Below are 25,185 nucleotides of genomic sequence, written 5' to 3'. Positions count from 1 at the left end.
TTAACATTGGGATTTTCCATCAAAAAGAAGTGTCATCCCAGGGCTACAGTGTCATTGAGGCTTAAAGAGGAAATGGTGAGGAGTGAGGTCATTTGCTCTTACTGGAGCTCAGCATATTGGCTATCATGGGAGAGAGCTTAATGACTGAAGAATCTTAAAGGTATTTAATGATTCCTGCAAATGGTCTGGTGCCAGGGTCACTGATGTCAGCTATACTTACTTTTTTATTTAATTCATTTGAAAACCATTTGTTGAGTGCTAGCATGGCCCAGGCACTCCGCTGTGTGCTGGTGCTACAAAAATAAATAAGTATGTTTTATGGGAACAAGAAGTAAGTTAATTAATTAAATTAAGTTTGATTTATAAACAAGATGTTGCATGAGTCCAGAGTTTTTTTTTTATTATAGCAGCAGCCTGTGCTCCTTTATAGGTATCAACAGTGGACCTGTCAAAGGAAACATTTAGTAAACAGTAGTCACTCTGGGCTTACCTGAGGGCAGCTTTACTTATGAAAATAGAGGTCAGAGTGAGATGAAAGATGCCTTCTTTTCCTGAATAACCAACACAGTGCAGTTAATGCATTTCTCTATTATTGCACCAACCAAAAGATAGTCCAAAATAATTGGCTGTCAGATATAGTCAGAATCCCTGCCCTATACTTCTCTTCCTTCATCTGACTGACCTACTCATTCTTTAAGGCCATGCACTAACATCATCCCTTTAGGTAAATTTCCTGGACCTCTCTTACCCATCCAGCCCCACCCTTCCCCCCTCCAAATTAAGGCAGGGTTGATGCATACACACCACACACACACACACACACACACACACATACACACACACAGAGTAGTATGCTCTTATCCATGGGGGATACATTCCAAGACCCCCCCATGGATGCGTGAAGCTTCAGATAGTACCAAACTCCATATACATTATGTTTTTTCCTATACATACATACCTATAATAAAGTTTAATTTATAAATCAAGCACAGTAAGAGATTAACAACAATAGTAGAATAATTTTAACAATGTACGATAATAAAAATGATGTGACTGTGGTCTCTCTCTGTGTCTCTAAAAGTATCGTATTGTACTCACTGATTTTCAGACCATGGTTGACCTTAGGTAACTGAAACTGTGGAAGGTAAAACCTCAGATAAGGGAGGACTACTGTATATAGTATTCTTACCACACTGTATATTTCTCTACTAGGCTGTGAGTTCCTTGGTGACAAAAACCAGTGACACTTACATGCACTGGACCTTCCATAGGATCTAGCATAGACCAAGTGACAGTGGCAGCATCTTCAAGAGGTGGCATGGAGTGAGGGAAGAGATAGCATTTAGCTTGTCTTCTCCTCCCTCATAATCTCTATTAACCATCCGCCTGCACCCCAAATGAACGTACATCCTACATGAAACCAGGGTATTAGTCTGTTCTCACACTGCTAATAAAGACATAGTGAGATGGGTAATTTATACAGGAAAGAGGTTTAATTGACTCACAGTTCAGCATGGCTGGGGAGGCCTCAGGGAACTTACAATCAGAGCAGAAGGGGAAGCAAACATGTTCTTCTTCACATGGCATCAGGAAGGGGAAGTGCTGAGCAAAAGGGAGAAAAGCCCCTTATAAAACCATCAGATCTCATGAGAAATCACTCACTGTGGGAACTACAATTCAAGATGAGATTTGGGTGGGGACACAGCCAAATGATATCAACCAGTATGCATGCTAGGCCAATGTGGGATTAAGCAAAGCCCCAGCACCTCCTTCCTAGCAGAGTGCTTAAAGGTCTCCTCCTGTATATTACTCAAATTCAATAAATGTCTGTTAAAACACTTTTGGGGGGGTGGCAATGGGACGAAAAAGAAAGAACTTGAATGACCATCATTTTTTAAAATGAGGTCCATTGAGGTATAATTTACATGCAGCAAAAGTTTCCCTTTTCCTATATAAAGTTTGATGAGTTCTGACAAATGCATAGTTATGTAACCACCACCATCATCATGATAGACAACACTTCCATCGTCTCAAAATAATTCCCTTTGAACTCCCATAATTTTAAATGTACTCTTTAGAAGAACCACAAAAACTTATCAATGTTGTAGATTACATAACATATACTTGCATCTTGGACAACTTAACATATCTCTCCAAAATGAATAGTTTGTTTTCCCTTGGTTATCATGCCATCATTTAGTTGTATTGCATTTTCTTTTTGGAAACCTCAAGGCATTTAGCAAACAGGATTTCATGTTTATTCCCAAATTCTCTGGCCCAACTGTAGAGATTTATAGTCCAATTCAATGAAACCCATGCATTTCTTTCCCAGTTTAACCTGATGTTTCTCTTCTTACCAGAGACTTCCATGTAAATACTTTAACAATGTTAGGTGTGTTATATATAATGAGGTCATAATCAGTTTCAAATTAGCATTGCGCCTTTCACTTATTTATCAATTATATTCCCTTGTGATGACTATGAAAAGGCTCCACAACCTGAGGACACTTGTCAGAGTTAGATTTATTAATGGAATGAAATAGCAAATAATGAATGACTAAATAAATGAATGAGTGAATGAATGAATGAGTGGCTGCCTCCATTTTACGGATGAGGCAGTGTCCGAAAGGCACAGTGAGGTCAGGTGATGGCAGAAAGCCACACACCGATGTTGATGGCTTTCTGCCAGGTCAGATGCCAAGTTTATTTTCTTTGCTTTCTTGCTTTACTATAAACTAATCTTTAAAATCATTCCCATAAAATATCAACATTAAAGAATAAAAATGGAAAAATAAGCCACATACAATTAAATGGCTTTTTTAAAAGGAGCTCAGTGTGCAAAGGATAACATGAGTAAGGATTTTTTGGGAAATTTTTCACCTAATAGGAAGAATGCTTTACTCTTTTATTTATCAAACCTTCCTCATCATTAAATGGATTCAGTAGTACTTTTTGGTAATAACTCGTGTGTGTGTATGTGTGTAATAAAATACTTTGTATATGTTCATTGTGTTCTTTTTTTAATAAGCTGTTTTAGTGAAAAAGACACAATTACCGTCACCATTGCCCACTATATAATGACAAGTAGGGGAGGGGAGGCTAAAAGAGCTTCTACATAGTGAGAGATCTTCCATTGTTATACCTACGCTTGCACTTTGTTTCATTTTCTTCCACGTTTGGACAGGTCGAGATTAAATGTGATTACATTTCTGTTGAGAGGCTTTTATTCAGAAACAGGATTCAAAAGAATGTCAATAAGCATAAAATAAAAACGGTGTGCAATTTATATGAAACTCTGATTTAAATGGTCCTAACCAAAAAAAAAAAAAAAGAAAGAAAGAAAGAAAAGAAGCTATTTAAAGTAGCCCTCCCAAGGGGAGTCAACTGCTCTTCAGTGCGCCCTGAGCCGGCTGTGCCTTCTCTCCATCCGCTGCTCAGATATTCATGAATCGTTGCTTCTTCCAGCCTCGCCTTCTCTCTCCCTCTGCCTTTCTGGCGCGGTTCTCCATCCCTCCCTCTGGGTTCTGCTCTTTCTTACTCCTTCTCTCAGCTGCTTAACTACAGCTCCCACTGGAACTTGCACAATCAAAAACAACTCTCCTCTCTCAAGCCGCCTCCAGGAGCGCATCACCTGGAGAAGAGCGACTCGCTCCCCGCGCCGGCCGCCGAAGAGCAGCCAGGTAGCTGGGGGCGGGGAGGCGTACCCTTCTCCCGCTCGGTAAGAGCCACAGCATCTCCCCGGAGATTGGCCGTATCCCACCGTCCGGCCCCCAGGGTCCTGCAGCGGTGATGCATATGTTTCGGAGCAATGATGGAAGGAGAAAAGCCGCTGTCGGTGGCAACTGAAAGTGGGGAGAGGTTGCTGCAGTAGCTGGTGCTGCAGAATGCGCGAGTGAAGAACTGAGCCCCGCTAGATTCTCCATCCCGCTCAGTCTTCATTAACTGTCTGCAGGAGGTAAACCGGGGAAACAGATATGCACTAACCAGGCGGGTGCCAACCTGGATCTATAACTGTGAATTCCCCACGGTGGAAAATGGTAAACAAAGACATGAATGGATTCCCAGTCAAGAAATGCTCAGCCTTCCAATTTTTTAAGAAGCGGGTAAGGACAGGTTTTGCTTATTTCTTTTGTTTTCTGTGCTTCTCTTAAATGCTTTTGAATGTTTGCCTGAAGTAAGCCTGAGGTTTTGTTGCTAAACCCTTAATGTAAGCCGTGCTTCTGATAGCAGTGGTAAAGCTGAGAACTATACCTGACTTGATTAGAATTTGTTGGAGGAGGGGCAGGGGGCTATGAAGAGTTGCATTGGGAGGAGGGGGTTGGGCTGAGATGCCTTAAACGGGTTTGAGCTGGGAATGGGGATTTTTCTCTCTCAAGCCACAACAAAGATTACAAGGCAGTCGCAAAGAGAACTGGCTTGAGTACAATTATGGCTAGTAATTTAGTCAGGGGCTAATTTAGCAGCTTCCTCTCTCTTATCTTTGAAGGGTTCAACTTTTCTACACCTTTCATCCACTCAGTCTCAAGTGATGCATTATCATCTTCATTCGTCAGAAGCAGCAGCTTCTGGTTTCCCAAATCCATTCAGCCAATAATTTGCTGTGTCTTTATCTGTGGTATAAATAGCAAAGGACTAGAATGACCTTTTACAGAAATGATGGAATCCAGCATTTAAAATTGTCTATTTTAAGTTGCCTCAATTTTTGCTTTTGCTTAGAATAACTGCTTTTTTTTTTTTTTTTTTTTTTTTTTTTTTTTTTTTTTGGGGAGAGAGCAGTGGGAGGTCTGTATTTGAGTGATAATTCAGGGTTATGTTGCTGTATGCATTTATTTCTTAAACTCCTTATTCTTCAACTCAAAGTATGAATAATGTTGCACTGGTTGTAGGTGAGAAAAAAGGATTTTTTTGCATGTATATTTCACAATAAACTCAGTTCACTGGGATGGCCACACTGGTGGTCTGTGTAAATCTGCAAATTTATACACAAGTGGGAGGTAAGAAATGAATGATTGTTAAAGGAATGACACTGACACTCTTAAGGACAGTGTTTCCTAAGCAATGTAAGAGAAGGAACATCCTCCAGTCCGCAGTTGCCCCATCCTATTTAATACCCTAGGGCAATTCCACCAAAATGGTTCTCTCCATTCATTCCTCCTTCCCTTCATTCAGGTCCTTTCTGTGCCACTCCTGAAACACAGCCCTTCAGTTAACTCATCCGCAGAACACAGTGAATTTCAGGGTGGGCTGGACTATCTCCCTGCACCAAATGGGCAAGCTGGGAAGGCAAGGCTAGAAATGCAGGCAACATGTCAGGCCCAGCTAGAGGGCCAGCGAAGGCTCCCAAGCACCCTTGACTGAGTTCTCATCAGTAAAGCAAAATCTTTCTCCAAATCTGTGGGCCAAAGCATATGCATTCAAACCAAAATGAAACCAACCTGTCCTGGCCCCTGCTCTTGGAGTCGGAGTACCATGTGAAATCTCACTAGTGAGCTGCAAGCTAAGTGAAAGCAAGTCAGTGCAACTTCACAGAGCTCCACAAGGCTTCTTAGTTTTTCTCTGTAGCTAAAATATTTCTTTCCAAGGGAAGAGCCCTTTATGAAAATTAATTTTCTTTCTTTCTTCTTATTTTTTTTAGAGACAGGGTCTTGCTATATTGCCCAGGGTGGTCTTGACCTTTTGGGCTCAAGTGGTCCTCCTGCCTCAGCCTCCCAAATTGCTGGGATTACAGATGTCCACCACCAGGCCCAGCCCTAATTTCAATAATAAACAAATGTTTTGCTAATTTTAAAAATGCCATAGCCCATTATCCAGTATTTAAACTCTATTGTCTTTTAATTACTGTATTTATTTCATGGTATTGGGGATATTCTAAAACTCCTCAGTCAGATGTTCTTAAGCAATGTAGATTTAAGTTACATAAATTTTAAATTGTCTTTTATTTTCTTTGTTATCAAAATGTACTAATAGAAATACTAATTTGCCATTTGGTTTTGTTTTGCTTAAAAGCAAGTTTACCAATAGACTTCAGTTGGTGACTCTGCAGACCTTGAATTTTGCAGAGAACCACCCAGGGTACTGATGTCTTATCTGAGTACATGCAGAAAGAAGTTTCTACCAAGATAACTGGCAGGCAGCTTCATCTACCTTCTAACCTGGGTCTATCAGTTGCTGGAGACAGGATCAGACATCTCTCCTGCCCCTGCGCTCTCCTTACTCCTCAAGGACAGTTAACTAAGTAGAAGGTGACCTTGTATCAAGTCATTGAATGCCCCAGGGATAAATTCTTTGATTCTTGTCTACTTTGGTTTATTCCACAAATTCTGTATTCTAAATGTTTATTTCTGCTTGTACATGACTTTGCTTTTTTTGTTTGTTTTTAATTAAACAATATGTAAATACATCTATAAAACATTAAAACAATAAGAAGGTATATCCCACCTCCTCTCCAATCTTTCTCCCTTTCCCAGATGTAGTAACTGTTACCATACTGATGTTTATACTTTCCAAACTTTTACTTCACATACACATTCATATACTATAATGCCTTTGTTTGCAGTTCAGAATAATTCATTTTCTTATATTCTATTGTTGAAGTTCCACACATTTCTGCATATTTTATTTTTAACCTAGCTAGACAGTCTTACAAAGTGAACCTTTGTCCATAGCCCACATTAAACTATGAATAGATTTTGGAAAAAAAAAAAAACATAGGGTCTATTAGGGCTAATTAAAAAGAATGATTTTTGATTGCAGGAGGCTTAAACAGTGCTTCCTATGCTTCTGAGACATTCCAGAGGGAGCATAAGAAACTAAAGGAGAATATAGGTTATCTGCCCTTGTAGCTGTCTGTCAGTCACTATTTATTAGAGCGGACTATGTTCTAGGTAGGAATGCTTTACATGTATTAGCTCATTTAATATTCACAGTAACCCTATAAGGTAAGAAACATTATTAAATGTGCAAAGTGTGACTTAGAGAGATTAAACCATTCGCCCAAGGTCACATAACTAAAAAGTAGCAGAGCTAAAATTTAAACCTTGTTCAACTCAAAGCTTGTATACGTAATCCAGACTTTTTGATTTCAGACCACTCTCCCCTTCTTTTCTTTTAGTTTCCACAACAGACTCTTCCGTCCCCGTACCCCCCTCCCCCGACCAAGTGAAATCTTTATGCCACTACCAAAAACCTATAAAGGCGGCCAAGCGTCTTCCAGCTCCTTTCTAGTCCTTAATACTGACAGTAATGAGAGGCAGCCCTGGGGAACCCAGATTCTAGGAACATAATCTGAAGAAAGGCAGTCCGGATGCTAGTTCTACAAAATCCTTTGGATTTATGCTTTTCATCCTCATATTTTAAAAGCTCAACTAAAGCAGCTTAATTTCATTTAGCAGAGAATTGCTGAACTAAACTGGATAAGAGTTCTACTTTCATTCTTTAAGTGTTCATGATAAATTAGCATTAGATGTATATGGATTATATTTTACTCTTAAGAGTCTCCAAAAATTCAGTTAAGATGAATGGAAAAATGTCCTTGTCAGTTTTATTCTCCCAATCCAAGAGTTTTAAAAGTTATCAGTCCAGCTAAAGGTAATCCATTTTCATGGATTTAAAGATTTGTTCTGTTTGTGGCTCAGATTCTTACATAATGACTTAGAAAACACAAACAAATGACATTGTCTCCAACTCGATAATCCTTTTTGGAAATACACAAGGTATGTGAAAAAAAACTTCCATAGCCATGATTACATTACCTTTTGTAAAATTCGAAAGACTATCTAAAGCTGCAGAATTTTGGATGTGGAATGAACCTCAGAAATTCTCCCTCTGACTTCCCTCTTTCAAAGATGAGGAAACTGAGTACCTGCGGTAAATCACCTGTCAAGTTAGAATGAGGTTAAGCCAGGACTCATGTTTTGGATTTTCACTTCCAGATCTCGTGTGCTTTCCTCTTTGCTAAGTTCTCAACATCAGACTAGTCAAGTCTTTCATGCCTCATTCATTCATTTTTCAACAAATAGAGTAGGAACAAAATAACCATGTTTTATCTTCATGAAACTAACGGCTAGTGACTACCAACTTTGACAAGACCGTTCCATTTTGACTCTGTATTTTTGTTGTTGTTATTTTTGTTTGTTTGTTTGGTTGGTTGGTTGGTTGCAGAGACAAGGTCTCACTATGTTGCCCTGGCTGGTCTCGAGTTTCTGGGCTCAAGGGAGCATCCCAAAGTGTTGACATTTCAGGTGTGAGCCACCCACTGTGCCCAGCCTTGACTCTATATTTTATGATTACATGCATTTGAACAATTCCTTGCATTATTCTTTAATAACAGTAGCTTTTCTAATAACTATGACTTAAATGGCATTAATATTGCTGGGCATGGTTCTAAGAGCTTTAAGTACATTACACATTTAAATCATCATACACAGGCTGGGCGCGTTGGCTCACGCCTGTAATGCCAGAACTTTGGGAGGGTTAGGCAGGCAGATCACTTAAAGTCAGGAGTTTGAGACCAACCTGGCCAACGTGGTGAAACCCTGTCTCTACTAAAAATACAAAAATGAGCCAGGTGTGATGGCAGGTGCCTATAATCCCAGCTACTCAGGAGGCTGAGGCAGGAGAATCGCTTGAACCAGGGAGGCGGAGGTTGCAGTGAGCCGAGATCTCACCACTGCACTCCAGCTGGGATGACAGAGTGAGACTCCATCTCAAGGAAAAAAAAAAAAATTATCATATATAAAAATACCTGAGATAGGTACTTTTATTATTGTGATTTCATAGAGGTATACAGAAGTTGAAGAACTTGCCCCAAGTCACATAGCTAGTTAGTGACAGGATCAGGGTTTGGATCCCAGCACCAGGCTCCAGGGCCTGTGTCCTTAATCTCTATACATCCCGAATGCCTGTCAACATTAAATAATCCAGGGTGAAGTTCAGAGAAGTGAAATGATATGACTTCTCTGGTCTCCTCCTTTCTCTAATAACAGCGGGAACAAAGGAAAGGTTTTTAGTCTGGTTACAATGTTTACTCTAGCAGAGCTGAGAAGTTAAATTAAGCTCCTCTGAAGTGCTTATTCTTCACAAGTGTTTCATAAACAGCATCCCTTTACATTTGTTTTCCTTTTACTGTTCTATTTTGCCTGCTTAAAGTATCCAAATTGGAATAACAAAGGCCCTTTTCTTATGGGAAACTTTCGATGTCTTCTCAGAGGGATAACATTATTGAGCAGCACCGTTCAAAGCACTTTACTCAGGTAACTCTCCCAATCCTTCATTATGCCCATTTTATAGCCAAGGAAACTGAGGGTCAGAGGTTAACTAATTTGTTAAAGATCGTAGACCTAGGAAGAGGTATAGCCAGAATTCAAATTCAGGTAGTTCGTTTACCAGCAGCAGTCTTTCCATTTGCGTCACTGGAGTGCACTGCGATGATGCCAATACTGTTGCAGGATTGGCTCTACCGAATTGGAAACTACTTGTGAAGACAACCCAAAGAGGTGTTTTGTTGTTGTTGTTGTTGATGTTGTTATAGCCTTAGCTATGAAGAGGTAGATTCTCCAAGTGACTACTGAGAGCGGTAGGAATGCTTTCTAACAAATCTGAAGTCTGCTTTAGATTTTTTCAAGACATATTTGATCATACTTCCCGGAACATGGCGGAGACTCCAGTGGCTGCTACTGTGCTTTCTTCGGAATGGCTAAAATCTAAGCTGTTTGAGTTCCTCTTGAGCCTGCGCCCACAACACAGCACACGGTCCCAGTGACACTGCACTGTTACATTAGTACTGCTTATTCCTCTGTAGCTCCCACAGGGCAGGAAGGTTTTTTGTTTTGTTGTTTTTTCATACAGTCTCACTCTGTCACCCAGGCTGGAGTGCAGTGGCACCATCTCATCTCACTGCAACCTCTGGCTTCTAGGTTCAAGCAGTTCTCCTGCCTCAGCCTCCTGAGTAGCAGGGATTACAGGTATGCAGCACCATGCACAGCTAATTTTTTTGTATTTTTTTTTAGTAGAGACGGGGTTTCACCATGTTGGCCAGGCTGGTTTCCAACTCCTGACCTCAGGTGATCCACAAGCCTTGGCCTCCCAAAGTGCTGGGATTACAAGCATGAGCCACAACAACTGGCTGGAAGGTCTTTAAGGACAGAAAACCAGTTACCTTGTTCACTGTATCCCCTACTTGTCAAAACATATTTGTTGAATAAAAGAATGCATAAAATAAAAGAACAAATCCTTCTATTACTTGCCCCTAAGTCATTGCCCTCTTCTCCTTCCTCCTCCTTCTTCCTTTAAACAGGCTTTGGTGGCTCAGAAATCTAATGCATTTTATTTCTCTCTATGTTTAGATATGGATTAGATATAAATTAAGACTGAAATGTAACCTAAATCTGGCTCAAAGACAAGCTGTCACTTCCCCTTCAGAGCTGGTGGGTACTTAGGGAAGCTTGACCTCAGCTTATTTGCTGATCCAATGCCCATAACACACCTTCTCTTCTATGATACTTTTCTTGTCAGGCCAAACAAGACAGACGTAGCAGTGATTCACTAATCTCCTTTTATTTTGCATTAATATCAATTACTAACTTCAATAATATATAGTAGGCTGGGCACAGTGGCTCACACCTTTAATCCCAGCACTTTGGGAGGCCAAGGCAGGCAGATCACCTGAGGTCAGGAGTTTGAGGCCAGCCTGGCCAACATGGTGAAATCCCGTCTCTACTAAAAATACAAAAATTAGCTGGGAGTGGTGGTGGGCACCTGTAATCCCAGCTTCTCAGGAGGCCTAGGCAGGAGAGTCACTTGAACCTGGGAGGCGGAGGTGGCAGTGAGCCAAGATCACGCCATTGCACTCCAGGATAACACAGTGAGACAGCATCTCAAAAAACAAACAAACAAACAAAAACTATATAGTATCTGCATTATGTATCCTCCCAACTAGAATCCTAAAAATGTCTTCCAATTATTACTTATCCTTACTTTTCAGCATGGTCTTAGGAGCCACAGAGTGTGAGTAAGACGGATGCCTTTGGCACTTTGACCACTAAGTCTTAGAGAGTTTGGATGAGGGAGTTCAGCAGTCTAGGTTTGGCAGTGCTGGGGAATTAGTCTCAGTACCGCAGAATGTGGATGATGAGCCATTTTCGTTAGATAGATATTTTGCCTCCCCAGCAGCTCTCAAGAAAATCCTGAGATAGGCTCTTAGCTACAGTGCTTGGGAGGGATTTTGAATGGAAAGTGTAGCTGAGTTCCTTGAAATTCTGCACCATTTTTTAAAGGGCTGGTGCTGAAATGCGGGTGCCATATGTAACACTGGAGTAAGAGATATTCTGAGCTCACCCATATTTTATGATCTGTAAGTGCTTAACAAGGTAAAGCAAAACCAAAATGAGGGGGCAGGAGTGAGGAACGTGGGGGGTGGAGCCATCAAAATGCATGTTGGAGATTTCCGAATATGAAAGCATAAAGGCAGGAACAGTAATGGGAATTGGATCAATAGAAAAGTTTAATTAGTAATTTAGGTCAAGCTAAAGATAGTTCGCTAGAGCAAATATTGTAGAAGCATATTTTTAAAGTGTGATTTTTTTTTACATACTAGTTAATTTTTTTTAGAAATAAGTCCAAAAATAAGGGTAAATATCAACATTCCTAACATTGGCAGAAAAGACTCCTGACTTATGAGTGGGATGCTGTTTCCTGCCTGCTAAGGAAAGCTAGGATTCCTAGCTTGTCAGCTTGTTTGAGCGTGAAATCATTGACTCCTCACCAACCTGGGGATGAAGATTTTTATCCATTCTACGGGGCTCAAGAAAGTTCAGCTCGCAGGGTAAAAAGAGTCTTCGAAGAGCTTTAACTGAAGGGATACGCAGTGTCTCTATAGAGATCCACATCCTCTGTAATGGGAAAGCAGGTGGTTCTGGACCTCACTCTCAGTGAATCCTTCTGGCCCAGAAATAAGGACAGCAGCAGTGACCTACCCTGGTCCTTGGTCTAAGAGCAGGCTTACCCAGCAAGTGGCCAGGTTTCTCTGGCAAACTGCACAGTGATGCTGGCAAATTTATAAAAGACCATGTGGGAAAGTGGAGGAGAAGGAGGTGGAGGAGGTGAAGGAGGTGGAGGAGGAGGAGGACAGGAAAAGCAGACAGTAAGGCAAGTTCGGTGCTGCGTTGGCATCCTCCTGCAGCTGCCATGGCATGTGGAGAAAGGATTATTATTATAGTTTATTTACTCTCACATCTATTTCTCTGCAGCATTCTGAAATGACATTGTAAGTATTTACAACAAAGGGAAATGAAAATCAAAGATGTAACTAGAGCAGTAGAGGAATCTTCTATTTGGTAGTTCGAGGTGCCAAAATATTACTCTAATTGCTTTCTAGAGCCTGCTGTGACATTTTTCGGAGAAGAATTCACTTAGCTACTTCTGTAACATTAGGGTAACCTTGGCCTCTTTTTCCCTCCTAGGTCAGGGCATTCACCCAAAACGCCATTTGCTTCGGGAAATGACTGGTCATGTGGTTCTTCCACTTTCTCTCTCCTGTCTCTCTCTCTCTCTCCCTCTCTCTCTCTCTCTCTCTGTTGTCTCTGGAGGATAAGCTTACAGCAAGGCAAAAGAGAAAAGCATGAAGTGAAATATTCCTAGGCTTGCCAGGCACGGTAGCAAACGCCTGTAATCCTAGCACTTTGGAAGGCTGAGGCGGGTGGATCACCTGAGGTCAGGAGTTTGAGACCAGCCTGGCCAACATGGTGAAATCTTGTCTCTACTAAAAATACAAAAATTAGCAGGGTGTGGTGGCGTGCACCTGTAATCCCAGCTACTCAGGAGGCTGAGGCAGGAGGATCACTTGAACCCGGGGGGTGGAGGTTGCAGTGAGCTGAGAGGGCACCACTTCACGCCAGGCTGGGTGACAGAGAGAGACTCTGTCTCAAAAAAAAGAGAAGAAACATTCCTAGGATTGTGCCCATAGAAAACAAAGGATTCTTGTTCTAACCCAGTGGTTTAAGGAACATCTTGCTATCTCTGAGTTTGTTAGAGTGACATCAGCCAGTTTGAAAGGCCTTGGTAGCTCAAAGATTTTAGTCTCTAGAAATAGTAAGGTGAAAAAAGAAAAGTCCCCCAAATTGTTAAAACATAGTTAGACTCAAGTCCCTGTAGGACACAAAATTAAAATATGCCAGAGGGGAAAAAAATGAAAGTTAATAGTTTGAGAATTAAAAATAAATCGGAATATGTATTTATAATGTTTATTACTCAGAAATGTGATCTTTCCCATAGAATGATCTTTCCGAAAGCAGCTGAATTTTCTTTGAACTCTGAATCTTTCTGGGCCAGTATTTATTTAGGTTGTACTGTAAAAAAAATTACAGGAAAAAAACGATGAGTACATAGCTTCCGGTGTGGTTTAAAAGATTGGGGTAAGGCTGTGGAGGGGTAGTATAAAAATAAAGACATTAAAAAAGAATCCTCTTCACAGCCTCACATAGCTTCTCTGAAACCTAGAATATACACGTGCTGGGTGCAGGACCTTGTCTGCCTTGTTCACAGCTCTGTCTGTGTGCCTGGTGCATAGTAGACGCTCAATAATATATGCTTGATGAATCAATAAAAACAATTTAATCAAGGGGCTTGGGGAAGAGCTACCATGTGTAATTATGATATCATTACTTGGTGGAATAGAGAGAGTATTGATGAAGAGAAGAATTTAAAGAAAATCTTGGAGTGATTTTAACTGCTTCCAGGTATTCACGGGTTCCACATCTGTGGATTCAACCAACTGCAGGTCAAATATTTGGGAAAAAAAGAGGATGGTTTCATCTGTACTGAACACGTACATACCTTTCTTCTTGTCATTCTTCCCTAAGCAATACAGTACAACAACTATTTACATAGCATTTATATTGTATTTGCTATCATAAGCAATCTAGAGATCATTTTAAATGTTAGGGAGTGTATGCATTGGCTATATGCAAATGCGATGCCATTTTATATCAGGGGCTTGAGCATCTATGGATTTTGGGATCTGCAGGGGTCCTGGAATCAATCCCCCGCAGAGACTGAGGGACAATTGTAGTAACAATCTGTAAATGAATTTCTACAACGAACGTCAATATAATTGCTTTCTCCTTCAACCACTTGCCTTCAGAGATTAAATGTTACGTAGAAACAACCAGGACTTGGCACTCATTGTATACAGGGCCTTAGTTATCAGCTTTGGCAAAACAGTCATATCTAATTTATTTGTCTATTAGTCAGCTTTTACGTAAAAGGGCCCACACCTTCTCTACGTTGTCACTAATAAGTTGGTGAAGCCATTGCTAATTATTATTCATCTGGTGCAAAGCAAACACATTAAATCAGGCAATTGAGATTAACCCTTCAGAACTGATCTCTATCAGATGGAATTTCAGAATGTATAATTTTTTTTTCATCTAGTACCTTGGCAGTTATGTCTTGCATTATACATTTCATTCTTTTACAAAACTCAGAGCAATGCAAATTTCTAATGTGTCTTCATTTCTAAAGTTAATATCCTTTGAAATAACAGATTCAGAATTTATTTCAGAATTAGTGTTGAAATCACCCCCCCCCTTTTATTTCTTTGTATTCTCATCATCAACAGCCAACATGAATTGAGCACTTTGATGTGTCAGGTTTTAAGGTGGGAAAGAGAAAATAAGAAATCATAAGCTTCCAGGTCTAGCTCAGTGGCTAACATCTGTAATCCCAGCACTTTGGGAGGCTGAGGCGAGTGGATTCGAGACCAGCTGGGGAACATGGCAAAACCCCATCTCTACAAAAAATTAAAAAATTAGCCAGGTGTGGTGGTGAGTGCCTGTAGTCCCAGCTACTCAGGAGGCTGAGGTGCCAGGATCACTTGAACCCAGAAGGTGGAGGTTGCAGTGAGCCATGATGCCACCACTGTACTCCAGCCTGGGAGATAGAGTGAGACCCTGTCTCAAAAGGAAAAAAGAAATCACAAGCTTCCTTCACTCCCCAACTCCCTTCCCCAGAAACTTGGATTGTGTCCCTCCATAACATGCTCATTATAGCTCCTTGTGTGTTTTTTCTTTTTTTTTTTTGAAACAGAGTCTCACTCTGTTGCCCAGGCTGGAGTGCAGTGTTGCGATCTCGGCTCACTGCAACCTCCGCCTCCGGGGTTCAAGCGATTCTTCTGCCTCAGCCTCCTGAGTAGCTGGCATTACAGGCATGCACCACCATGCCCAACTAATTTTTGTATTTTTAGTAGAAATGGGGTTTCACCATGTTGGCCAGGCAGGTCTCGAACTCTTGACCTCAGGTGATCCACCCACCTCGGCCTCCCAAAGTGCTGAGATTACAGGCACTTTGAGCCACCGCGTCCGGCCTTGTGCTATTTTTTATGGCACCCGTCAGTTTGCAATTGCATATTGGTAAAGCTTTTTAATGAATGCCTTCAGCATTAATTAATGTCCTCCTGGACTATGAGCTCTATGAGGACAAGGACTTTCCTTCTCTTTTACATACAATTAAACCCTCAGGACCTGGCCCCTGGGGGGTTATCAATAAGTATATGTTGAAACAGAAAGCCAAAAGATGGTGAAATGCCTAAGGTCTATGGAGGAGAAAGAGGGGAGTTAATCTGAAAACTCATATAGAAATTGAAAGTTCTTTGCATTTTATTCTGTTTGGTTTATGTTAAAGTTCCATCATGTGCTAGACATGATGGCTCATCCCTGTAATTCCAGCACTTTGGGAGGCTGAGGTGGGAGGATCACTTGAGTCCAGGAGGTGGAGGCTGCAGTGAGCCATAGTCACACCACTGCACTCTAGCCTGGGCAACAGAACAAAACCCCATCTCTGAAAAAAACAGTAAAATACATTGAATAAATTTTTTTAAATTCCATCATCTGAGACACATCTGTATTGTAAATAACTTTTTTTTTTTTTTTTTTTTGAGACAGGGTCTCGCTCTGTCACCCAGACTGGGGTGCAGTGGTGCAATCATGGCTCACTGCAATCTCTGCTTCCTGGGTTCAAGTGATTCTTTTGCCTCAGCCACCCAAGTAGCTGGGACTATAAACACACACCACCACGCTGGGCTAATTTTTAATTTTTGTATTTTTAGTAGAAACCGGGTTTTCTTTTCTTCTTTTTTTTTTTTTTTTTTTTTTTGAGATGAAGTCTCACTCTGTTGCCCAGGCTGGCTGGAGTGCAGTGGGCGCGATTTTGGTTCACTGCAACCTCCGTCTCTGGGGTTCAAGTGATTCTTGTGCCTCAGCCTCCAGAGTAGGTGGGCCTACAAGCACCAGCCACCATGCCCAGCTAATTTTTGTATTTTTAGTGGAGACGGGGGTTTCACCATGTTGACCAGGCTGGTCTCAAACTCCTGACCTCAGGTGAGCCACCCGTCTTGGCCTCCCAAAGTGTTTTGGGATTGCAGGTGTGAGCAACCGTGCCTGGTTAAATATCATCTCTTCTGAAGTCATTGCCTTCTCTATCATTCACTGTTCCCTGTAAAGGGATCCATGTAGTAAAGTGCTCTTAATAATTTAGTAGTAGGTTAAAGATTTTTCTTTTCTGAAGGAAATCACATTTAGCATGATATAATCTCTTAGGTTTGCCTCAGTTGCCAGGAAACTCAAAGGTAAATTTAAATATAAATTTCAGTGAACAAATTGGACAAATCTTTAGAAATAACTTCTTAGTCACTGAATTTGGTTTTAATCTTGTGTTTTTATTTTCACTCTCCTCTTATGTGTTTTTCATTGTAAACTGCCTTTTTTTTTCTCTTTGTTCTTTCCTTTTCTTTCTCTTTCTCTCACTCTCTCTTTCTCTCTCTCTCTCTCTCTTTGAGACAGGATCTTGCTCTGTCCCCCAGACTGGAGAGTAGTGGTGTGATGATTGCTCACTTTAACCTTGAACTTCAAGACTCAAGTGATCCTCCCTATTGCCCAGGCTGGAATGCAGTGGTGCAATCTCCACTCACTGCAACCTCCGCCTCCCAGATACAAGCGATTCTCCTGCCTCAGTCTGCCACCGCACCCGGCTGACTTTTATATCTTTAGTAGAGACGTGGTTTCACCTAGTTGGCCCTGCTGGTCTCAAACTCCTGACCTCGAGTGATCCTCCCACCTCAGCCTCCCAAAGTGCTGGGATTACAGGCGTGAGCATCCGCACCCAGCCTGTATTTCTTTCAAATTGTGTCCAACGCTACTAAATTTATGTTACTATTATTGCAAAGCAAACTACCCAGAATTTGATGAGCAAAAGCCACTGTCATTTATTTACTCATGATTCTGTGGATTAGGAATTCAGTGTCACTCATTTGGAGGGTTCTGCTCCCTGTGACGTTGGCTGAGTCTTTCCTTGGCTGCATTCAGCTGGTGGTTGAGCTGAGCCAGAAAGTCCGAGAAAGCTTCTTGTTTGGTGTCAGTGCATCTCTATTGGCCTCTTTCTCTCTCCACATAGCTTGGGCGTCCTCACAGTAACATGTTCTTAAGATAGACTTAGATGGCTGCCGGCTTCTAACAGGGAGTGCTTCAAGAGAGCCTGTGGAAGCTGACGATCTCATAAGGCCGAGTCCTGGATGTCATATAGTGTGACTTCTGCTGCATTTTATTAATCAAAAACAAAACAAAACAAAACAAAACAAAACAAAACAAAACAAAACGTCATAGGGCCAGCCCAGATTCAAGGGGAAGGAAAATAAACTTCACCTCTCAATATGAAGAGTGGCAAAGAGAAACTGTGTCAAAGTTTCTTTCTTTTCTTTTCTTTTCTTTTTTTTTTTCTTGGAGACAGAATCGTGCTGTGTCGCTCAGGCTGGAGTCCAGTGGCTGGATCATAGCTCACTGCAGCCTCAGCCTCCTTGGCTCAAGTCATGGTCCCACCTCAGCCTCTCGAGTAGCTAGGACAACAGGCACCCAGCACTACTACACCTGGCTAAAACTTTCTATTTCACTAAAATATAAAATAATTTTTCAAATTGTATCCAACTGTACTGAATTTATCTATGATCTTTTTTTTTTAATCTGAATATTTACAGGAGAAGAACATTAAGGACTCCTAATACGAGATCAGACAAACAGTGTTGGCCTCTTAACTAAATTGTTTCCGAGCATGGTAACATCGGGCAAGGCATTTAATATTCTAAGCCTTAACTATCTTTTTTTTTCTTTTTTCTTTTTGAGACAGAGTCTTGCTCTGTCACCCAGGCTGGAGTGCAGTGGCGCCATCTTGGCTCACTGCAAGCTCCGCCTCCCAGGTTCACGCCATTCTCCTGCCTCAGCCTCCTGAGTAGCTGGGATTACAGGCGCCTGCCACCACGCCCCGCTAATTTTCGGTATTTTTAGTAGAGATGGGGTGTCACCGCGTTAGCCAGGATGGACTCGATCTCCTGACCTCGTGATCCGCCCACCTCAGCCTCCCAAAGTGCTGGGATTATAGGCGTGAGCCACTGTGCCTGGCCTCTAAGTCTTAACTTTCTAAGGCTTATCTGTAAAATGGATTTAATAATAATACCTCAGGCTGGGCACGGTGGCTCATGCCTGTAATCCTGACACTTTGGGAGGCTGAAGTGGGTGGATCACTTGAGGTTAGAATTTCGAGATCAGCCTGGTCAACATGGTGAAACCCTTTCTCGACTAAAAACATAAAAATTAGCCAGGCATGATAGCGCGCACCTGTAGTCTCAGCTAGTGGGGAGGCTGAGGCAGGAGAATCGCTTGAACCCGGGAGGTGGAGGTTGCAGTGAGCCAAGATCACCCCACTACACTCCAGCCTGGGCGACAGAGTGAGACTCTGTCTCAAAATAATAAAATAATAATAATAATAACAATAATACCTCAAAGAACTGTTATGAGGATTAAATGACCTAACGCATGTAAAGTATTTAGCCCCAATGCCTGGTACGCACTAAGCACTCAAAATATGTTAGATATTATCAAGACAGACCTCAAAATTATGACCTACCTCTATAGCTTACTTTTCTGAACGTTTTGTTGTGGTGTAAGTTGTGATTTTACTGATGAGTCGGTCTGAAGACAAGCTGCTATGAAACCTCTGTGCTCTGGGATTTTATTGATTAAAGGTCATTTCTCAAAAGACCTGCACATCATCAACAGGTTGATTCTCTCATTTAGTTATTTAGTTGTTTCTATAGGCTTAGGAAGTAGTGAACATAATTAATTTATCTTCTATAGATAGTTGTCCCTGGAGCACTGCAATGGTCTAGCTTCAGTGTTAAAAAGGTATTTCATTTGCGCAGGATCTCATTAAATCAAATGACACCAAATTACTCTGCTTTTTTAGTTACATATGCACAAGGCACTGAGGGACAAAAAGATATCGAAATACTTATGTCCAATGTATAATTAGTTATTGATGAGTTTTGACCTAATTTAATCAATTTAATGTTAAATTTTGTTTTCTAATCTGTCTTACATAAAGACTTAAAATCCATTTGAAATTCAAAATCATAATCCATGTAACTCATCAACACTCTGATTAATCTTTAGAATCTCTTTACTATTCCCCATTCACTAAAATATTTCTCATTAAGGCCTCAAAAACTTGGAGGGCATTCCATCCTTCTGTTTTCTTTACTATCAAGCTCTTTTGTTTTGTATTTCTTTTGCCTTCTTGACACTTATCCATCCATATCTTAACTTTCCCTTTCAGTTTACCAGAGCAGTGGTGGCTCATGCCAATAATCCCAGTGCTTTGGGAGGTAAAGATGGGAGGATTGCTTGAGCCCAGGAGTTCAAGACCAGCCTGGGCAACACAGCAAGACCCTCAGGTCTCCAGGAAATAATAATAAAAAAAATAGCCAGGCTGGTGGCACATTCCTGTATTCCCAGTTACTCAGGAGGCTGAGGTGGGAAGATCGCTTGAGCCCAGAAGGTTGAGGTTGCAGTGAGCCATGATCACACCACTACACTCCAGCCTGGACAACAGAGTAAGACCCTGTCTCAAAAAGAAAAGAGAAGAGAAGGGAAGAGAAGAGAAGAGAAGAGAAAAGAGAAGAGAAGAGAGAAAAGAGAAAAGAGAAGAGAAGAAAAGGTGGTCCTTCCTGTGGACCGCTCCTCCTTGGAATACTCAGTTGTGGCTTCTGTGGCCCAGCACTCCAGCCTCTCCTCCTACTTGTGGGTGATTTCTTAGTTTCCTTTCAGGCCTTCCTGCTCTGTCTTACCAATAATGTGGGAATGGCTCAAACTCAGTCCTTGGCTCACCAGCCTCTGAACATCTTTTTGCCCTTTCCCTCTTACTGTAGTTCTCCATCTTTCTCACTTTCCCATCCACTCTCCCTCCTCCTCCACACACAGGTTCATTCATTCCTGTGCTTTAAATGTAATCTGTTATTCAGAAACTTAGTTGCCTGAATGCCAGACCTCTGTTCCCAATTGTTTACTAAACATTCCCATTGAAATGTCTCACACACATCTTGAGCTAGTCCTGTTCAAAACCCAACTCTTGATTTTTCTTCCTATTTTTCTCTATTTCAGTAAATGATACTACTACATAACTCATTTGTGAGAGTGAGAAATCTAGAAATTATTTCTCTTTCTTTTCTCCCAACGTCAGTGCAATTCATCAGCATATTCTACTGTGTTTACTTCCAAAATACATTTCTTGGCCAGGCGCGGTGGCTCACGCCTGTAATCCCACCACTTTGGGAGGCCGAGGCGGGTAGATCACCCGAGGTCAGGAGTTCAAGACCAGCCTAGCCAAGATGGTGAAACCCCCCTCTCTACTAAAAATACAAAAATTAGCCGGATGTGGTGGCGCATGCCTGTAATCCCAGCTACTCGGGAGACTGAGGCAGGAGAATTGCTTGAACCCAGGAGGTGGAGGTTGCAGTGAGCCGAGATCATGCCATTGCACTCCAGCCTGGGCAACAGAGCGAGACTCCATCTCCAAAAAAAAAAAAAAAAAACCAAACATTTATTTTTAACTCCTTTCTCTTTATCTCCAGGGCCTATCCCTTGGTGCAAGCCACCACCATCTTTCTTTCTTTCTTTTTTTTTTTGAGACAGAGTCTTGCGCTGTTGCCCAGGCTGGAGTGCAGTGGCGTGATCTAGGCTCACTGCAACCTCCGCCTCCCGGGTTCATGCCATTCTCCTGCCACAGCCTCCCGAGTAGCTAGGACTACAGGCGCCCGCCACACACCTGGCTAATTTTTTTGAATTTTTAGTAGAGTCAGGGTTTCACCATGTTAGCCAGGATGGTCTTAATCTTCTGACCTCGTGATCTGCCCGTCTCGGCCTCCCAAAGTGCTGGGATTACAGGCGTGAGCCACTGCGCCCCGCCTGCCACCACCATCTTTCACCTTAACTCATCTCTCCCCATCTTCTTTCTCCCTGCCTTTCCCTCCTTAACATCCCCATGAAAAAATTACAGCACTTTAGACAAATTAACATCTTTCTCATAGTAATAAGGTTTTCCTGAGAGAAGAAGGCATTGAGAGAGAAAAGTACTTCCCTAGAGTCACATAGAGAAATGGCAAATATGATGTTAGAAGCCAGGTTCCTTTTTTAGTGGCAATAAACTCTCTTATTTTCTCAGTTATCTGCTGTGTGTTTTTTTTTCTCTCTCTCTCTTTTGGACTTACTTTCTTTTTTTGAATTAAAAAAGCATTTTATTTTGTGAAGAACTGAGGTATTTGGACCTTCTTGAGTATAGGTGATGCTAACATGCTTTAGTTTAAATTTCATTATCCGACTCCTCCAAACTCAGGGCAAAAAAAAAAAAAAAAAAAAAGTCACAGGGATTGGAAAAGCTACCAGAGGCTCTAAAACCCTGTCAGGAGGAAATGCCTAAACTAGAATGAACAGGCATATCCAAACATTGAGTATTTCCACATTGGAAATCTTTTTTTTTAAGTGGTTTACTAAGCCAGAGTTTAATAATTATGCTAATGAGCATACTTGTTATGAGTTTTACTGTATGTCAGCCAACCACTCTGCATAGTTTTCAAAGTCCTCCCTGTTCTGCACACATCAGCATACCTTGCCTCACTCCCTTCACTCCTTGGCATAACTCCCCACCTCTGATCTCTCAGGAAGCTTGTTTTGCTCACAATTTCACCCTTACTCCACACTTAGCTAAATTCTGCATGTTTCCAGAGCCAGCTTTTGTTCCATGTGATCTATGACACTTACTCAGCTATTATTTTTTTGTTTTGTTTGTTTTGTTTGAGATAAGGTCTAGCTCTGCTGCCGAGACTAGAAGGCAGTGGCACAATCACAGCTCACCGCATCCTCGACCTCACTGGCTCAAGCGATCCTTGCACCTCAGCCTCCAGAGTAGCTGGAACTATAGGCATGAGCTGCCATGCCTGGCTTTTTTTTTTTTTTTTTTTTTTGTAATTTTTTTGTAAGGATGAGGTTTCCCTGGGTTATCCTGGCTGCCAGCTACTGTGAATTGCACAGATTGCTTTCTTTAAATGCAATTAAATTAAGAGCTGAGAGCTGGGTGCTGTGGCTCACACCTGTAATCCCAGCACTTTGGCAGGTCAAGGCAGGTGTATCACGAGGTCAGGAGATTGAGACCATTCTGGCCAGCATGGTGAAACCCCTTCTCTACTAAAAATACAAAAATTAGCTGGGCATGGTAGTGCATGCCTGTAATCCCAGCTACTCAGGAGGCTGAGGCAGGAGAATCACATGAACCCAGGAGGTAGAGGTTGCAGTGAGCCGAGATTGAGCCACTGCACTCCAGCCTGGGCGACAGAGAGAGACTCCATCTCAAATAAATAAATAAATAAGAGCTGAATGCTATCAAGAAGCAGCTTCTTCACTCCTTCTGGAATCTCTGCCTGGTTCAGCCCACCTGCCTCCACTCCTGCCTCCACCATGTCCATCAGGGTGACCCAGAAGTCCTACAAGTTGTCCATCTCTGGCCCCCGGGCCTTCAGCAGCCGCTCCTACACGAGTGGGCCCAGTACCTGCATCAGCTCCTCAAGCTCCTCCTGAGTGGGCAGCAGCAGCTTCCAGGGTAGCCTGGGTGGAGGCTATGGTGGGGCCAGCGGCATGGGAGGCATCACTGCCGTCACAGTCAACCAGAGCCTGCTGAGCCCACTTAATCTGGAGGTGGATCCCAACATCCAGGCCTGCACACCCAAAAGAAGGGGAAGATCAAGACCCTCAGCAACAAGTTTGCCTCCTTCATAGGCAAGGTACGGTCCCTGGAGCAGCAGAACAAGATGCTGGAGACCAAGTGGAGCCTCCTGCAGCAGCAGAAGACAGCTTGGAGCAACATGGACAACATGTTCGAGAGCTACTTCAACAACCTTAGGCGGCAGCTGGAGACTCGGGGCCAGGAGAAGCTGAAGCTGGAGGCAGAGCTTGGCAACATGCAGGGGCTGGTGAGGATGAGATCAATAAGCGTACAGAGATGGAGAATGAATCTGTCCTCATCAAGAAGGATGTGGATGAAGCTTACATGAACAAGGTAGAGCTGGAGTCTCACCTGGAAGGGCTGACTGATGAGATCAACTTCCTGAGGCAGCTGTATGAAGAGATCGGGAGCTGCAGTCCCAGATCTCGGATAGGTCTGTGATGCTGTCCATGGACAACAGCCGCTCCCCGGACATGGACGGCATCATCACTGAGGTCAAGGCGCAGTACGAGGAGATCGCCAACCGCAGCCGGAGTGAGGCTGAGAGCATGTACCAGATCAAATATGAGGAGCTGCAGATGCTGGCTGGGAAGCACGGGGACGACCTGCAGCACACAAAGACTGAGATCTAGGCCGGGCGCAGTGGCTCACGCCTGTAATCCCAGCACTTTGGGAGGCCGAGGCGGACTGATCACGAGGTCAGAAGTTCAAGACCAGCCTGACCAACAGGGTGAAACCCTGTCTCTACTAAAAATACAAAAATTAGCCTGGGGTGGTGGCGCACGCCTGTAATTGCAGCTACTCAGGAGACTGAGGCAGGAGAATCCCTTGAACCTGGGAGGCGGAGCTTGCAGTGAGCTGAGATCGTGCCACTGCACTCCAGCCTGGGCGACAGAGCGAGACTCTGTCTCAAAAACAAGACAGAGATCTCCAAGATGAACCGGAACATCAGCTGGCTCCAGGCTGAGACTGAGGGTCTCAAAGGCCAGAGGGCTTCCCTGGAGACTGCCATCGCAGATGCCGAGCAGCATGGGGAGCTGGCTGTTAAGGATGCCAACGCCAAGCTGTCTGAGCTGGAGGCTGCCCTGCAGCGGGCCTAGCAGGACATGGCGCGATAGCTGCGTGTGTACCAGGAGCTGATGAATGTCAAGCTGGCCCTGGACATTGAGATCGCAACCTACAGGAAGCTGCTGGAGGGCTAGAAATGCCGGCTGGAGTCTGGGATACAGAATGTGAGTATCCGTACGAAGACCACCAGCGGCTATGCAGGTGGTCTGTGCTCAGCCTATGGGGGCCTCACAAGTCCCAGCCTCAGCTACGGCCTGAACTCTAGCTCCTTCAGCCACATCAGCTCCACCAGGGCTGTGGTTGTGAAGAAGATCGAGACCCGCAATGGGAAGCTGGTGTCCAAGTCCTCTGATGTCCTGCCCGAGTGAACAGCCACGGCAGCCCCTCCCAGCCTGCCCCTCTTGCGGCTGCCCCAGAGCCCAGGAGGGAGGCCCCTGTGCAGGGTAGGACAGGGAACAGGAGACCCACCTGAGGCTCAGCCCTAGCCCTCAGCCCACGTGCGGGGAAGTTTACTGCTTGGGGACCCCCCCCCTTGCCCATGCCTCCAGCTACAAAACAATTCAACTGCTTTTTTTTTTTTTGGTCCAAAATAAAACCTCAGCTAGCTCTGCCAAAAAAAAAAGAGCTGAATGCTTCTTCAACTCTTAGTAAATACTGATTTCTACAATAATTATCCTTTACTGATTGATTATAATGAACAAGTAGCATTTCCAAAACACTTAATTGACAAAATGGGCCAGGCATGGTGTGGTTCACGCCTGTAATCTCAGCACTTTAGGAGGCTGAGGCAAGAGGATTGCTTGAGTCCGGGAGTTCAAGACCAGCTTGGGCAACAAAGTGAGATCCTGGTGTTGGCAGTGTAGTGGTGAGCATAGCTGCCTTCCAAAGTGAGATCCTGTCTCTACAAAAAATGAAAAAGTTAGCTGAGCACAGCAGCATTGGATGCCTGTAGTCCTAACTACTTGGAAGGCTGAAGTGAGAGGATTGCTTGAACCAGAAGTTGGATGCTGCAGTGAGCTAAAATTG

General features: G+C 42.9%; 1 protein-coding gene and 1 pseudogene across 1 annotated transcript in view; both read left to right on the top strand.

Moving 5' to 3' along the window:
* The first annotated feature begins 3,963 nt into the window (after positions 1-3,963).
* Positions 3,964-23,732, top strand: LOC103783159 (keratin, type II cytoskeletal 8-like; annotated as a pseudogene).
* SGK1 (serum/glucocorticoid regulated kinase 1) overlaps positions 3,966-25,185 on the top strand; it is a 145,746-nt gene continuing 124,526 nt past the window's right edge. Inside the window, exon 1 of the mRNA XM_003827681.6 lies at positions 3,966-4,103. Coding sequence (XP_003827729.1) covers positions 4,035-4,103 — 69 coding nt within the window. The 5' untranslated portion in view covers positions 3,966-4,034. The remainder of the gene's footprint in view (positions 4,104-25,185) is intronic.

Source organism: Pan paniscus, chromosome 5 (assembly GCF_029289425.2).
Source record: "Pan paniscus chromosome 5, NHGRI_mPanPan1-v2.0_pri, whole genome shotgun sequence".
Classification (NCBI taxonomy): domain Eukaryota; kingdom Metazoa; phylum Chordata; class Mammalia; order Primates; family Hominidae; genus Pan; species Pan paniscus.
Note: the sequence above shows the minus strand (reverse complement) of the source record. Positions and strands in the feature narration are given on the sequence as shown.